This window comes from Pipistrellus hanaki (assembly GCF_964339955.1).
Source record: "Pipistrellus hanaki genome assembly, chromosome: 2".
Taxonomy (NCBI): domain Eukaryota; kingdom Metazoa; phylum Chordata; class Mammalia; order Chiroptera; family Vespertilionidae; genus Pipistrellus; species Pipistrellus hanaki.
Genome location: NC_140504.1, coordinates 184,577,201 through 184,592,350, shown reverse-complemented (window position 1 = coordinate 184,592,350; position 15,150 = coordinate 184,577,201). Strand labels below are relative to the sequence as shown.

General features: G+C 46.6%; 1 protein-coding gene across 1 annotated transcript in view; it reads left to right on the top strand.

Annotated features, from left to right (window-relative positions):
* Positions 1-15,150, top strand: part of WDTC1 (WD and tetratricopeptide repeats 1) — a 51,906-nt gene that overhangs the window by 29,390 nt on the left and 7,366 nt on the right. Inside the window, exons 4-12 of the mRNA XM_084874946.1 lie at positions 1,215-1,261; positions 1,717-1,828; positions 5,678-5,865; positions 8,363-8,545; positions 9,141-9,235; positions 9,640-9,755; positions 11,327-11,402; positions 12,020-12,128; positions 12,912-13,085. Coding sequence (XP_084731072.1) covers positions 1,215-1,261; positions 1,717-1,828; positions 5,678-5,865; positions 8,363-8,545; positions 9,141-9,235; positions 9,640-9,755; positions 11,327-11,402; positions 12,020-12,128; positions 12,912-13,085 — 1,100 coding nt within the window. The remainder of the gene's footprint in view (positions 1-1,214; positions 1,262-1,716; positions 1,829-5,677; positions 5,866-8,362; positions 8,546-9,140; positions 9,236-9,639; positions 9,756-11,326; positions 11,403-12,019; positions 12,129-12,911; positions 13,086-15,150) is intronic.

The window sequence follows — 15,150 nt, the reverse complement described above, 5'->3', positions numbered from 1 at the left end:
AAGTTGAGGAGTAGAGTAGGCATCTGGGTTAGTTATTCTGGTCACTCTGGCTCCATTTTTCTATGATTCCCTAGGCTGGGCTTTCCTTCTTCAGTTTCACTTTCTGGGTGGCAATTCCAGGTGTCACATCAGTCCTCTCATCACCTAGAGGAAGAAGGCATCTCTTTCATAGACTCTCTCTCCTGAGAATGAGAAAACTCCTTTCCCAGAAGCTCCCAGCAACTGTCCCCCTTGCATCTGATTGGGGTCACAGGGTCATTTCTGAGCCAATTCCAAATGAATGCTATCTCCAATTTGGCTTAGGCATAAGTTTCTGAACCTATCACTGAAAAGAACAATGGATTTACCCTTTCTGAAACACATGGTCTAACTTGGACAGGAAGATGATTAGATGAAAATCTAGGTACTATTAGGAATGAAGGAGGATGAGGGAACAGAAAGAACAGTATTTAGGAATGCCTAGTGATTTGTTTTCTCCTTCTCCCATATAAGACTTGTTTCTGCCACCTCATACCTTCTGCTTTTCATGGATTCTGTTTCCCTGTAATTCTAGCTTTGCCATGATTTCTCTCTGTGCATGCTTTCACCTTCAGCATCTATTAACTGCCTCACTCTCGGTGTTTCTTAATTCAAATCTCCAACTCAAGAAACTAGTCCAATGTACCTTACCATACCAGGCTCCTCCTACTGGAAGTAAACTCAGAAGAGCAGGGACTGTGATTGTATACTGACACACCCCAGCATCTGAACGGTACCTGGTATGCAGTGAGTGTTCAATAAGTTAAATATATGCCAAATGAATGGAAGATCATCCTTGGGTCACATGCTTCTCTGGGCAAATTGTCTGTGGTCGAGGGCTATCCCTCGAAGGGACTGTTGACATATTCCTAGTGGTAGGAGCAGGAATTTATTTGGATCTCACTTCTGTTATTGTTATCTGAACTTCAGTTTAATTTTCTGCAAAAGGGGACCGATAAAACCTGCCCTTTATGACTCAGGAGTGTTCAGTGTCAAGGAAAATCATGACAATGAAAGTACTTTAAACACTGTAAGATGCCAGGCAGTTTAATTCAGTTCTGGTCACCCACACGCACCTGGAAAGCATTGATGATGGAAAGATTAGTTTACCTGTTCAGTTCTACTTTTTGGTATTGAGTTCCCCAGGAGAACCTCTAACTGGCTCTCTTCTTATCCCTTTCTATTTGCTTACCCAGGGTCACTCAGGATGTGTCAACTGTCTGGAGTGGAATGAGAAAGGAGAGTAAGTATGAGCTAGAGCACAGGGGAAGAGGGTGCTAAGGGAAGGGAGTGGGGCAGCTGGGAAACCCTCTTTCTAGGTCTAAGTCTTTCCTTAGACTCTAAGGAAAAGAATGGGCCCATGTGAAAAGAGACTGCTGCTCTCTGCTACTAGTTTAGTTTAGTCCATCACTATCGATACACAGGTAAACAATGAAGCCCAGATAAGATGGAAGGTTGGGTGGCCATCCAAACTTTTTTTTTTTTCAATAAGCCAATGCAAAGTTTAAGGAATAATGGCACATTCTCAGGACAAATAGATGAGAATCAACCAATGTTTACAAGATAGCCTTAAAATCTGTGACATACACTGTCATTTAAGTTCTGTGTGGCCTAACACCTCATCACCCGGGAATGTGGGTTAGGGGAAAACTGCCCACAAACTTGAGGAGAGGTCAGAACCGCTCACTCTGCTTGCAGCTTGCTGGCCTCTGGTTCTGATGACCAGCACACGATTGTGTGGGACCCGCTGCACCACAAGAAGCTGCTCTCCATGCACACGGGACACACTGCAAATATCTTCTCTGTCAAGGTGAGCGGGATAAGCCACAGAGCATGTGAACAAGGTGACTGAGCTATGCATGTGGTTGTGTTTGCATATGTGGTTCCCAGGTACCCCTTGGGGTCACATACACCTTTGATCTGAGCATCTGATGGTGATTCCTGAAACCCCATCTCTTTTCCATATTCTGCTTCCTCTCTTAGAGCCAAGAGACCAGCTCTAAGTGAATGTATATGTATGTGAGTGGTGATGGGAAGTACGGTTCTGAGCATGAATTTAGAGAGCAGGAAGACCTGTGTGACTCCCTTACCTGCCTTTTGGAAGCTATGTGAAGTAGGCAAATCATCTGACCTCTGAGCCTGTTTGCTTATCTGTAAAAAGGTAGTAGCTAAGGAAAATCCCTCAGATTCATGAATAAACGAGTGAATAGTTTAATTTTAAAAAGGAAGTAGCAGTTCACAGGGTTGATGTTACCTGGCACAGGTGCTTTTAACTCTTCTGGCTTTTATAGGAAATGGGTCTGCGGGTTTTGTGGTGGAAAGGAGAGGTGGGAAAGGGCCTTACAAGTGCCCTCAGACCTCGGGAGACCTATTATGTGGAAGTGGCATGAACCTTGTCCTTTTTGATCCCAGATAATAGACCTAGCACAACAGCTGTAAGTCCACAGAAGCAAAGGCATGCCTGATGAAGGAAAGAAATGTCTAATGCTTAGAGCAATTTGAAAAATGTAGAATGGGCCCTCTGAGGATGTAGCTAATGTATTAGCACTGAGGTGTTCTGCTTGCTGGGAACTTTATCTGCCAGGTTTAACGTTGGAGAAAAAGACCTTTAAGAACCTTTGCAGCTCTGAAATTCTGTTATGGGTGTATGTGAGAGTGAGGCTGTCCTTTCCAAGTTAATATCAAGAAGAATTATAACATACTTGAAGAAGGCAAATTCAAGAGCACAAACCCTACTTATTTCCCTAAACCCTGCCTCTTTTCCAAGCTGTGATTCTCCTCTCTGGCCCAGGGACAAATCCTAGATGAATTTCTGCTATTTTAGAGACGGAACAATTCTGATTCACCTCTTTCATGGCAGATAGAGACTGCTTTCTGCCTCTGAAAAGTTTTTGGACCACTTTGAGTCTGTGAGGTCAGACCTGGGGAAAGGACCTAAATTTTGCATCCTAGAGCACAAAAGGTTCAGTTCAGAGACCAGAATTTGACAATGGCCTTGATACTCGCTAGTAGTAAGACTTTGAGCGAGGCAGTTATATTCACAGACCGTTAGCCTCCTCTTCTGTTAAAAAAAAATATATATAGTGTGGAAGAGGATTTTTCCCTCTTTGTTAATAAAACACTAGATATACTTACAGGAGTGGGAAAAAGTGAGTTTATAGTTGTTCATATAGAAACAGTGTAATAATTAATAAATAATAGTACAAGAATAAACTTGGTATACTCACAACTGTAAACCTACTTTTGCCCACCCCTGTGTTTAACACACGACTTCCCCCTGGTGGCTGCTGCAGTGACAAGTGTGGCAGCGGCCACAGGTTCTTCCCAAGGGTTCTGTTATTTCTTTTGTGCATAGAGTATGTGCCGTCTCGACAGGATTAAAGACTACTAGTTGTGCCCTAGCTAGTTTGGCTAAGGGGACAGAGCTTCAGCTTGTGGACCGAAGGTTTCCAGGTTCGATTCCAGTCAAGGGCACATGCCTAGGTTTTGGGCTTGATCCCCAGTTGGGGATGTGCCGGAGGCAGCCTATCAATGCTTCTCTCTCATCGTTGATGTTTCTATCTCTCTCTCCCATCTTCTCTGAGATCAATAAAAATACCAATTAAAACTACTAGTTGTCCCTAAAATTATTAAATTCCATCTATTTCATCTTGCTCTTACCCTAGTGAGTCATTAGAGTAGTATGTGTGGAAAAGAGAATTGTTGCTTTTGCATGAACATTTAAGTCAAGTGGGTTTAGTTGTTTGAATGCAGTGTTGTGTATACACACACACACGCACACACTATTCAGCCTTGTGGGTTTCGAGAAACTTCAATTCAGAAAAAAAGATAATTCGATCTTTTGAACTCAAAAAAGAGAACTCAACACCACATCCAAATATTTCTTTTCCTCAACATTGGTAATAGACAGCATACTTTATTTATTTATTTATTTATTTATTTATTTATTTATTTTTAAATATGTTTTATTGATTTTTTTACAGAGAGGAAGGGAGAGGGAGAGCCAGGAACATCGATGAGAGAGAAACATCAATCAGCTACCTTCTGCACACCCTCTACTGGGGATGTGCCGGAAACCAAAGTACATGCCCTTGACCGGAATTGAATCTGGGACCCTTCAGTCCGCAGGCCAACGCTCTATCCACTGAGCCAAACCAGTCAGGGCTAGAACAGCATACTTTAAAAAAATTATTATTCAGCCGAAGCCGGTTTGGCTCAGTGGTAGAGCGTCGGTCTGCGGACTGAAAGGTCCCAGGTTCGATTCCGGTCAAGGGCATGTACATTGGTTGTGGGCACATCCCCGGTAGGGGGATGCAAGAGACAGCTGGCCAATGTTTCTCTCTCATCGATGTTTCTAGCTCTCTATCTCTCTCCCTTCCTTTCTGTTAAAAATCAATAAAATATATTTTAAAAAATTATTATTCAGACCTGGCCAGTGTGGCTCAATTGGTTGGAGTGTCGTCCCATACACCAAAAGTTCTCAGGGTTTGATTCCAGGTCAGGGCACATAGCTAAATTGTGGGTTTAATCCATTGTCAAGGCACACATAGGAGGCAACCTACCCATATTTCTCATGTTGATGTTTCTCTCCTCTCCAAAATTAATAAGTATATTCTCAGGTGAGGATTGTTTTAGGAATTACTGTTATACAAATTATGTAGCTGTTTTGTTCTTATTATTATGTCTAGTATTGTTTTCAATACTAGACAAAATAATAAGAATGATGGGGGTTCATCAGAATGGTGAGGGTTCTCTCTCTCTCTCTCTTTTTTAAGAGAGCAGAAGGGAGAGAGAGAAACATCAATTTCAGAAATATCAATCAGTTGTCGCCCTATCGAGGATCAAAGCCATAACCTGGGTATGTGCCCTGACCAGGAATTGAACCCACCAATCAACCGGAGCCACACTGGCCAGGGCTCACACTGAGATGTATCCTCCTGGTGCTCAGCCCTTTCCCAAGGCCTGGCATTTGAGCCGTTTCCAGCATTTGTCATTATAATGAGTTCTGTTCTGAGCATTTCTGCATTTTCCCTTTTGGAATCATTTCTCAGAACTAGAAATTTTGGAACAAAAAATAGAAATAGTTTTTATCTTTGCTACCTATTGCCAGATTGTTCTCCAGAAATACTAGAACCAATTTTAAACACACACTCCCTTAAAACACTGAAAGTCCTTTTCATTTTAAGACTGATTTGTTACTTAACCCCCAGGCTATTCAATAGGGGTCATGAGGCTGTATGGCTTATGGGAGTCAGACAGTCCTGCTGAATGTTTGCCAAACCTCAGTTTTTAATGGGGTTATTTTATCTGAACTATCAATAAGATAAAGTACTTGCCCTGTTGTCAAGCACATGGTGGTAACAGCTATGATTATCATGGACTCAGCCCTTACCTGTGGGAGAATCAGGAAAATTTTTCCTTAGGTAGTCTAGTCAGGTGAGGACGACTCTGGCAAAATAAAGGTGCAGCCCCGATTTTGACCTTTAGGCCTGAGGACTGATGTTCGAGTTCAAAGTTTTCCTGGTGGGTTGTCTCGGGTGGGCTCATGTTCTTACCTGATACGGAAAGAAAAAGAGGGCACTAACATGCAGGCCAGTCTCCTCGTATGGCCAGCCCGACCCCCACCACCTGCAATCTCTCGTTCAATCTCTCCGAGCAGTTCCTGCCTCACGCTGGGGACCGCATTTTGATCACGGGGGCAGCCGACTCCAAGGTGCATGTCCACGACCTGACAGTGAAGGAGACGATCCACATGTTTGGAGACCACACCAACCGGGTGAAGCGCATCGCCACGGCCCCCATGTGGCCCAACACGTTCTGGAGTGCTGCCGAGGACGGGCTGATCCGGTAAGGGCCTGAGGCGTTGATGGGGCCGGTGGCTCTCTCTCTGCATGTTGGCTCCTCCCTCCCACCTGTCCACACCACTTCCTTCCACAGGCCTGACTCCTTCCCTCCAGCAGAGTCCAGCCTCATTAGTCCGCCCAGAGCTGTCTGTGGACAAACTCAGCTGGGAGCGTTTGCTTCCCCTGCTCTCACCTTCCCACTCTCTTCCCTCTCCTGCACCACACCCAGGCGTGCAGGCCTCCCACCACCTCAATGCAGTGTCTGCCTCCTCGGGGCTTTCACACCGCCGTTCCCTCTGGCTGGTTTTCTCTGTACTCAGCTCTTCCCGCGTCTGTCCCTTTCTTACCCTAAGGAGATCTGCTTAAGAGTCACCTTCTCAGAAGCACCTTCTCTGACCACCCTAAAGTAGACCCCTCCCCCGTTATTCTTTGTCTCAGTGCCCTATGGTCGCCTCTGTTACTCTAGGCATCGTCTATAGTTATTTTATTTACTTGTTGGTTTACCTTTTTTGTCTGTATCCTTCACTGAATGGTACACTCTCTCAGAGCAGCTCCATGTCTGTCTTGTCTTGGTGGTGGTCCTAGAGCCCAGCACAGTGCCTGGCACATAGAGACATTTGATACATTTCTCTTGAACAGCTGGTCAGTGGGCATGTGCCTGTAAGGGGGAGAGTCATCCAGAAATAACGAAGTGGACTGTCCCCTTTACCAGAGGCCAGTATTGTCACGCCTATGCCTCTACTTCCCTTCATCCTAAAATGGTCTCATTGTCCTTTAACTCCTCTCTTCAGATATGACCTTAGAACTTTTCCTTATCTCCCCAATCTGCCTTAACTGTCTCCCTTAAAACTCGGTAGGACCTTGTGCCTTCTCCCCTGTTACAGAGAAGGGGTAGCTAAGCTGTGTATAAACTGTAACAGAAATTAGAAGCAGGGCACTGAAATCACCCAGACCTAGGGTCAAGTCCTGCCTCTGTCACTCAGTGTTTGACTGGGGCAAGTCACTTCACCACTGAACCTCAGTTTCCTCATATATAAAATGGGAATCATCATAATATCTCCCTGTTGGCCTGAGCATTGAAATTGAGATAGTGCCAGTAAAACCTTAGCATAGTTTAGTAAGTCTTCATTTAATGTCATTTATAGGTTCTGTGACTTTAAGTGAAATGACATATAAGGAAACCAATTTTACCATAGCCTCATTGATATAAACAAGAGCTAAGAATCTTTTCAGCATTATAATGAAACAACATTGAAGGACAACAATAAAAACACACACACACAAAAATGATATTTGAGGACCTGCTATACTTAAGACAGAAAGCACTTGTGAATACAATTCTACATTGCACTTGCTGACCGTGACTGACCAGGGCGTGTCAGGACAGCAGGTAGAAGCTGAGCATCGAGGATCCTGTGTAGGAGAGCCTCAGCACTTGGGCGCAGCAGAGTCAGGGGAGGTGTCCTACTAGAGAGTAAACATAAACTGCCTTCCAGAATAGAAGGGATTTGGATGGGCAAGGTAAAGCAGAGTGGCTCCCAGCTTGAGCACAGTTTGTGAAGGCAGGGGTAAACATGGCATGTACAGGATAGAGAGTATTGTAGTGTTATTGACCCACGTTTAGAACACTGAGGAACAAGGTTGGGGAGGGATGTGAAATCAGATCTTGAAAAGTTTGGAAAAAGTAAACTAAAAGTACATTCATGCTGAAAATATTGAGGAATCACTGCGGTTTTGAGCTGGAAAGATAAGGCAAACAGTGACGAGGTCACTGCCTGTGCCTGTGTAGTAGCAGCAAAACAGCTCCCCAGGTTGCAATGATGGGTGTGTATTGCTGCCAGGTAGATGTTTGGCATGACCTTTGCCACCTACCTGGATGAAACTCTTGGGCTTCTGTTGGCACTTGGCATTTCTAGGTAGCTCTTAGATAATCTCCAGATTCTCTTTTTTGTCACCTCCATACTTCTTTTGTTTCCTATGAGATTTAGTACAACAAGAATTAGAATTAAAGAGAGAGCAGTCGTAGGAAGCTATCCCAGCTCTCCATTTACTAGCAGTGCTGTCCCAGGCAGGTTATTTAACCGCTTTGAACCTCAGCGTTCTAATGGTACCAAGGGATGGCATGAGGATTTAATTAGGAAATGCATGTGCAACACTGAGGGACAATACTGGACACAAAGCAATTTCTCACTAAGTGTTAGTAATCAGTAGTAATAGTATTTAGCAATAATTCTGACATGTTTTGGGGTTTTGGTTATATTTTTTTTAAGGTACGGTAGTGTTTACCTTGAGTTATGTTAGAATAAAACACTGTGTGAGAAGACTGCTACAGGGCCTGGCACACAATGGGCACTCAAGAAATGAGTGGTTTTGACATTCTTATTATTTACAAACTGGCCCAGAGCCCCTCCCACTCACCTTGCATAGCAAGGCTTTGGTTTCTTCTCTGCCTTCAACACAGGGACCCAGACCCCAGCCCCTAACTCTGTCCTCTCTCACAGACAGTATGACCTTCGCGAGAACAGCAAACACTCGGAAGTGCTGATTGACCTGACAGAGTACTGTGGCCAGCTGGTGGAGGCCAAGTGCCTCACTGTCAACCCCCAGGACAACAACTGCCTGGCGGTAGGGGCCAGCGGGCCCTTCGTGAGGCTCTACGACATCCGCATGATCCACAACCACAGGTATGAACGGCTTGGCCTCCTGTGGAACCGCTGCTTCTTTCCCTCATTGCCACGCCCTCTTCTTTTGGAGGTGGGTTTTTTAATTTTTATGATTAAAAAAATAATTTTTTTTCTTTTTATTGAATTTATTGGGATGAAGCTGGCTAACAGAATTATACAGGTTAATTTGTGTAATTTTTTTAAAAAATACCTTTAGCTGAGACCGGTTTGGCTTAATGGATAGAACGTCGGCTTGGGGACTGAAGGGTCCCAGGTTCGATTCTGGTCAAGGGCATGTACCTTGGTTGCAGGCACATCCCCAGTAGGGGGTGTGCAAGAGGCAGCTGATCAATGACTCTCTCTCATCGATGTTTCTAACTCTCTATCTCTCTCCCTTCCTCTCTGTACAAAATCAATAAAATATATTTTTTTAAAAATACCTTTAATTCATGCTTGTTTTAGAAATAAGAAAAATATAATTTTGGTGGACATAAAGAAGAAGGTATTTCTGTTTCTCTCAAGGATACAAACTTGGGTTTTCCTCTAGGGAATGTGGTCTGATCTAGCCAGGGGGAGTGCTAGGCATTGTAACCTGTATGGTTTGCCTTCCCACCAGAAAGAGCATGAAGCAGAGCCCTTCTGCAGGCGTGCACACTTTCTGTGACCGGCAGAAGCCCCTTCCGGATGGTGCAGCCCAGTATTACGTAGCAGGTAGGTCTGAGCCCAGTTCTGGCCCCAAACTCTTGGCTGGGTGCTGACTTACCCTGGGGCAGGGCAGGGAGGTGGTGTGGCACAGTGGTCCAGAGCAAGAGCTTGAGAGTTCGGCATACTTGGGCTTTAATTCTGACTGCCATTAACCAGCCATCATGTGACCTTTGGCAAATTATTGACCCTTGATGGATCATAATTTCTTTTCTCTAAAATAGGTTTATAATGACCAAATGATATAAAGCACATAAAGTAGCCCAGCCCATATGGTAAGGGCTAAACACTTGTTGCTGTTTTTATGCTGAAGATGATTGCTATCATCATATGGCTGATTTCACACAACTCTCTGACCCCTTTTTTGGGGTTCTGGGAGCCTCACACCAGAATGACTGGACTGTTCCCCGCAGGTCACCTGCCAGTGAAGCTGCCTGACTACAACAACCGCCTGAGAGTGCTGGTTGCCACCTATGTGACCTTTAGCCCCAGTGGCACAGAGCTGCTGGTCAACATGGGAGGGGAGCAGGTATGTACGACTGGCCAATTTGGCTCTGCCCCCCACCCCCAACACCATACCCAGCAGCCAGGGCTGTGTACCTCACGTCCATGATGCAGACAAGAAGCCTTATTGTAAATGCCATTCTAGTGAAATGTGGGAATGATATAATATCATTGGAATTCCCTGACAGGTGCCCTAAGTTTTAGATCTGACAGACCTATCTTCAAACGCTGACCTTCTGTTTACCCGCTGTGTACAGTGACTTGGAACAACTCTCCCTCCCTCTCTCTCCCTCTCTCTCTCTCTCTCTCTCTCTCCCTCTCTCTCTCTCTCTCTCTCTCTCTCTTTTTTTTTTTTTTTCCTCTGAGCCTTGGTTTCCTCATCTGCTGTTTTCCTAGGAGGAGATCTTGGGGTTTAGGCATACAGCCAGGCTCTGGTTTAGGATAAGCTCTGGGAAGTGTTCTCTGATAATGGCAGGTTGCTAAACCTTTTGTTTGCAGGTTCTCAGGATATTTATTAAGCCTTGCATAAATTCATTTATTTTACAAAGATACTCTGGGACTAGCATTATCAAAAATATGAGGGAGACACATGCAAAATATAACGCATCTCAGGCTAACAGGGGAGACACAGCAAGTGAAACAATTGATGACATTACAAGGTAAGGTATGATTTGGTACAAAAGAGACGGGATGGAGAATAGGTGAGTGCCTGAGTTCAGAATAGAACTCTGGCTTCAGATTGCTGAGCCATCATCTGGCCTAAAGGTAGCATAAGGATGAGTGAAGAGGCAGTCTAGCAGAGTGGTTAAGAGCTTGGTTTTGGGTCCTGGCTGTGTCACATGCTGCTTTTATGGCCCTGGATAAAGTAAACTCTTGAGTGTACATTTCTTCATATATAAAGGGGATGATGATAATAGTACCTCTTCCTGGGAGGGTTTCTAGGAGGAAATCAGATGTCATATAAAACAACTAAAGTTACTGGAGCAAAGTAGGAAGTCAATAAATGTTAAGTAGCCGGGACCGGTTTGGCTCAATGGATAGAACATCGGCTTGGGGACTGAAAGGTCCCGGGTTCGATTCCGGTCAAGGGCATGTTCCTTGGTTGCAGGCATATCCCCAGTAGGGGGTGTGCAAGAGGCAGCTGATCGATGACTCTCTCATCGATGTTTCTAACTCTCTATCTCTCTTCCTTCCTCTCTGTACAAAATCAATAAAATAAAATAAAAATAAATAAATAAATAAATAAATAAATGTTAAGTAATAATAGACAATATTTACTGAGGGAAGTAATTAGTAGTGTTATTTTTGGTAAATTGCTTCTCTTTTCAGGCTTTATTTTTCCTATCTGTAAAATGAGTCATTTTACTTTGTGACCTCTGGTGACCTTTTCAACTTAAACGTGATTCTAACTAATGACAGTATTTCCAGCAGGAACTAGGAAGACTTTCCTGACTCAGGGTTGCTCCATAGAAACCCCTTCCGGCCTGGCTCAGTGGTTCCCTGCTCAACACTCAGTGTGTTCCTGAGGGCACCCAGGCCTTGCTTGGCCACATGCCTACCTCACAGCCTCCGTTTCTCTTGTCCCCTCCCCTCTAGGTCTATTTGTTTGACCTGACTTACAAGCAGCGGCCATACACGTTCCTCTTGCCTAGAAAATGCCACTCCTCAGGGGGTAAGTTCTCCCTTGGGGTGTCTTTAGAGTACCTACTGGGAACTTGAGTGTGTGCCCCCTCAGCTAAGAAACCTGCCCCATTCCTCGGGCTGTGGCTGTGATCCTCCAAAAGGAGTAGATTTTCTGACATACACTGCCTGTACAGTAAAAAAGAAGATAACAGGTCGCAGAAATCTGTCAAAGGGATTTGTGCCACAGCCCTTTTCACTTCCCTCTGAACAGACAAGTTCTTCCCATGGTTGGCTCTTGAGGACCTGATATAGTTTCCCTTCCCTTATTGTCCTAGATCAATCTCCTCATTGATTTCTTACTGGAGCCTAAAGTTGTTTTAGACAAGTCTGCACCCCCAACTCCTATTCCAATCCCAACTCCAGCTAAGGGCAATGTCAAGTTGAAGCTGTGTTCCTCTTCAGCCAGCAGAGGGCGCACATGATTTTCTTTATGCCCTTGCCTGCCACTCTGCAAAAAAACTTGCTTTCTGGGAATAGATCTTACTCTGGGAGGGTGGTGTCACAATGGAACCAACAGACCCTGTGATGGAAGCTAGAGGGCTGCCAAAGAGATATGAGGACCTCTTCCTGAGTTGTTGCTATTCGTTTCTCCCCCTCCCCTGCCAGAAGTTCAGAATGGCAAGATGTCCACCAATGGTGTGTCCAACGGCGTGTCCAACGGCCTGCACCTTCACAGCAATGGCTTCCGGCTGCCAGAGAGCAGGGGATATGTGAGGTGAGGCCAGCTCACGTGTCCAATCCTCTCAATTACATCTTCAATTACATCTATAAACTAGAGGGAGGAGTATGTCTTACAACCCTTCCTCCTGACCCCTACCCAGTACACAACCCAGAGCCAGGCCTGGGGCACATAATTTTCTGGAGGGTGATTAGTGGTCCCAGTGCCACTCCTACCTGGTTGAACTCCAGTCATGCTCAGACTGAAGCTCCGGCCTCTTGAACCAGAAGCTGTAGTCAGGACCCAGAAGCTAAGTGCCTCTTCTCATGAGCTCCTTCCCAAAGGGCCCCACACAGGTGGGCCTCTCCTATTATATTTTCCTCCATCCCAGAGCGTCTTCTGACCTCTGTTCTCTGTCAGGTCCTGTGCTGGGCTTTGGATACAGAGGTTTTCAAGTCCTCTAGCCCTTGAGAGAAACAGAATTCTTTCTAGAGATCCATGGGAGGGACTTGGGTGGTTACAAGGTTCGGCTCAGTATAGAGGCAGGTGGGGTCAGCTACTATCATGCCCAAGAGTTTGGTTAAAAATTGCCTTAAACCTGTCTAGAACAGCTTCATTTATGCTTCAATTGTTTGTTTACTGGCTCAGAGTATCTGGAATTGTACCCATCACCTGTCACAGTAACTCAGGCCAAGGACAGGAGTGGGCCCCCCTTCTAGATGACAGTGCAGATCCCAAAGGCCGAGAAAGCCTGGTGACCCTCAGATACGGCGACAGGCTTCCTGAGGGTCTGCTCCGATCTTCTCTGGATGGCCTGACGTGGCTCTGCATCCCCCACAGCCCCCAGGTAGAGCTGCCCCCATACCTGGAGCGTGTGAAACAGCAAGCCAACGAGGCTTTTGCCTGCCAGCAGTGGACCCAGGCCATTCAGCTTTACAGCAAGGCTGTGCAGAGGGCCCCTCACAACGCCATGCTCTACGGGAACCGAGCTGCTGCCTACATGAAGCGCAAGTGGTGAGTGGGCCTGGGCCAGGGCGAGGGATAAAGGCAATGGGCCTGATAGAGCCCTGGGTGGTGGTAGTAACATCCTGCAGCCTCCTAAGGCTTCTTGGGCCCAGGCCTCTCCTCCCCTCCTCTAGGCTGGGGGTGGGCAGACACCGGCCCGTTAGTCAGGATGTCTCAAGCACCAGGGAAGCTCACAGTTGAGTAGGATATGCACACAAGCAGCTTCAATGTGGTGCTTTGTTACTAAGTGCTGTGGTCACTGGGGAAGTAGGAATTGAGAGAATGGTTAATCCCAACTGTTGGAGAATTGGGCCTAGAGTTGGACTTTGCAGGAGCAGTTAAATCTTGCTAGATGGAAATGAGGTGTTTGGTAAATTCAGTTAATATTTGTCTGAAATGATTCTGCCGCTCCTTGACCTTGGGGAGTGCTTTCCTGGCTCTTAAACCCTTTGGACAGAACACAAACAGGATCCCAGGTGTCCGAAGCTGGCTGTGGGTCGTGCTGGGTTGTAGTGGCCAGTGGTAAAGAAGTAGGTCCATATCTTAAAGAACCTTTATCTTTGGGAATCCTCAGGGCCCCCAGCCCTTTCTGCCTGCAGCACCAGCAGGCAAGCAGACAGGCAGACCCCATCCCCCAGCCAGGGCCAGGACTAGAGATGGATAGAGCTGGGCCCACAGCCATTTCTGCTCCGTCTGGCATCCGTCGGCTCTGCCCAGACAGACAGGCCAGCTGGTGTGCCATCGTCTGGCTGCAACTAGGCAGGCCAGAGAGAGAAGCTTAAGAAACCCACCCAAGTCAGCAGGATGGTGGGTGGGGGTTTGGGAAGGTGCTACCCCACAGGCCTTAGCCGAGGCATCAGGAGCTTGCCAGGGCTCAGATGGCAGCCAAATCCAGGAGATGGCTGTTGGAGGGCCAGCCTGAGGTGTTTCACCTCCCTGTCCCAGCAGTAGGGTAGGTCCTGCTAAGAGAGGCTGATAAATTCCCGACCCGTGGGTGCCATCGACATGTTCTCTGAGCTCCTTCTATGCACTGGGTACCAGGGACACAAAGTTGCCACTCAAGTTATTGTGCCCCGGAGCGCCCAGCCTCTGGACAGGGGACAAAGACAGGGACATGGTCCGTCATCAAAGAGGCAGGAAGCAGCCAGGACCGGTTTGGCTCAATGGATAGAGCGTCGGCTTGGGGACTGAAGGGACCCGGGTTCGATTCTGGTCAGGGGCATGTACCTTGGTTGCGGGCGCATCCCCGGTAGGGGGTGTGCAAGAGGCAGCTGATCGATGACTCTCTCTCATCGATGTTTCTAACTCTCTATCTCTCTCCCTTCCTCTCTGTACAAAATCAATAAAATATATTTAAAAAAAAAAAAAAAAAAAAAAAAAAGAGGCAGGAAGCAGTAGGTCCTTTGGAATGGTTTGACCATTCAAAAAAAAAGGTTGGGTCACTTCAGTTGGGCATCAATCAGGAAAGCATCAGGAAGATGTGGTGCTGAATGGGCTTTGAGTGTGGGCAGGCTGAGACAAGGAGATGAAAAGGAGGAGGGGACTGTGGGGGAAGGACATTCCCAGGGAGATGAAATGGTATGAACAAAGGCTGGGGGGTGGGGGACTGTCTGGAGAGCTTATTTGCAGCACAACAAATCCATTTGGCTGGAGCAGAGGGTTGGGAAGGGACTGGCAGGAGATGAGTCTGCGAGGTAGCCTGGGGCTGGCCTAGGAAGGACTTGGAATGCAGGGCCGTGGCTGTGTTTTGGCCTCGATTCAGTGGATGATGGGCAGCTACTGAGGAGTTTTGAGCAGAAGAGGGACGTGCTGAGGGCTGTCCTTTCAGGGAGATTGATCTGGCAGCTCGTCTGGATGGGTGAGCCCTGGGGCCAGGCTGCGCTCTCCTCATTGTCTCTCACATGCCTGCCAGTGACCCCTAGAATGTCACGTCCTGTCCCAGCCCGGCTCCCCAGGGCTGCCATCTGCTCCTGGGTGCAGTGGGAGCTGTCGCCCCTGGCTCCTGGCTGGTCTCTGGCTGGCTCTCCTCAGGAGCTCGGGGTGGGGGGCACCTTGCAGGTGGTAATTGGCTTCT